The sequence below is a fragment of the Mus pahari genome, chromosome 6 (genome assembly GCF_900095145.1).
Source record: "Mus pahari chromosome 6, PAHARI_EIJ_v1.1, whole genome shotgun sequence".
Classification (NCBI taxonomy): domain Eukaryota; kingdom Metazoa; phylum Chordata; class Mammalia; order Rodentia; family Muridae; genus Mus; species Mus pahari.
In genome coordinates this window covers 85,290,025-85,291,115 of record NC_034595.1, presented here as the reverse complement: position 1 = coordinate 85,291,115, position 1,091 = coordinate 85,290,025, and the positions used below count along the sequence as shown (strand labels likewise).

The following is a 1,091-nucleotide window of genomic DNA, read 5'->3' as shown; positions in this document are numbered from 1 at the left end:
AAAAAAAAAAAAAAAAAAGAATTATGGGGAGGAAGACCCGCATTCAGACCAGTCTGAGATATGTGAGGTCCTGTCTTAAAAAAAAAAAAAAAAAAAAAAAAAAAAAAAAAAAAAAAAAAAAAAAGGAATTAATGGGTAGGTAGCCTTGGTTACTTACAAGCTCAAGGCTAGCCTGGACTACAAGAGACACTGTCTCAAAACATTTAAAATTTCAAACAAAACCGTATGGTGACCCATACGTTTCCTCTTGATCAGCCCCCATCATCTCCAGTCCACTGAGATCCCTACCGGCTCGATGCCAGCCAAAGTTCATGGTCTTGGTGGCCGGGCGGGAAGACACCCAGAGGGCGAAGAGGCTAATGAGCATGCTGGCAAAATCCGTGAGCAGGTGCGCCGCGTCGGTCATGATGGCCAGGCTCTGTGCCAGGTACCCACCTGCAACATCGAGAGCCAGGACCGTGAGGTTCCCTCAAAGAGTCAGCTCCCCCAGCTGTGTACAGCGAAGATGAGTCAAAATGGGTTCAAGATCTCCGCATCTCTCGGTTGTACAACATGGGCACCTGACCTCCACTCTTGAGCCTCAATTTCTCCTGTGGATGGAGTCACCCAAGTCTACTCACAGGTTAAGGCTGGGGTAGAGCACATTTTCACCCCAGCAGAGACAGACAAGGCACTGAGCTGAGGCAAAGCGGCTACTGAGCAAGTTCCAAGCCAACCCTGGGGCTACACAGAGGAACCTTGTCTGTGTCTGTCTGTGTGTGAGTGATGCTGGTGGTGGGGAAACCGTTAAACCCAGCACTCAGGAACCAGAGGCAGGCGGATCTCTAGGAGTTCAAGGCCAGCCTGGTCTAAAGAGTGTGAGTTCCAGGACAGCCAGGGCTACAGAGAAAGCCCATCTAACTTAAAAAAAAAAAAAAAAAAAGTTCCAAGAAAATGAAAGAAAGATAAAAGTATATATAAAGGCAGGTTTATTGGGAAAGCTCTTAGGCGGTTCTCAGGTGAGTTCACTGATCCCAAGAAAGCGGCCAGGGAAGTCTTCATGAAGGGGGAGATAGAGGGGAGAGGGGAAGAGAAATAGAGAGAAAGTGTGT

At 47.7% G+C, this 1,091-nt stretch overlaps 1 protein-coding gene across 2 annotated transcripts in view; it reads right to left on the bottom strand.

The window, feature by feature from the left end:
- Slc30a2 (solute carrier family 30 member 2) overlaps window positions 1-1,091 on the bottom strand; it is a 12,194-nt gene that overhangs the window by 7,861 nt on the left and 3,242 nt on the right. For both annotated transcript variants that reach the window (XM_021200796.2, XM_029540074.1), the window contains exon 3: window positions 289-435. In XM_021200796.2, coding sequence (XP_021056455.1) covers window positions 289-435 — 147 coding nt within the window. The remainder of the gene's footprint in view (window positions 1-288; window positions 436-1,091) is intronic.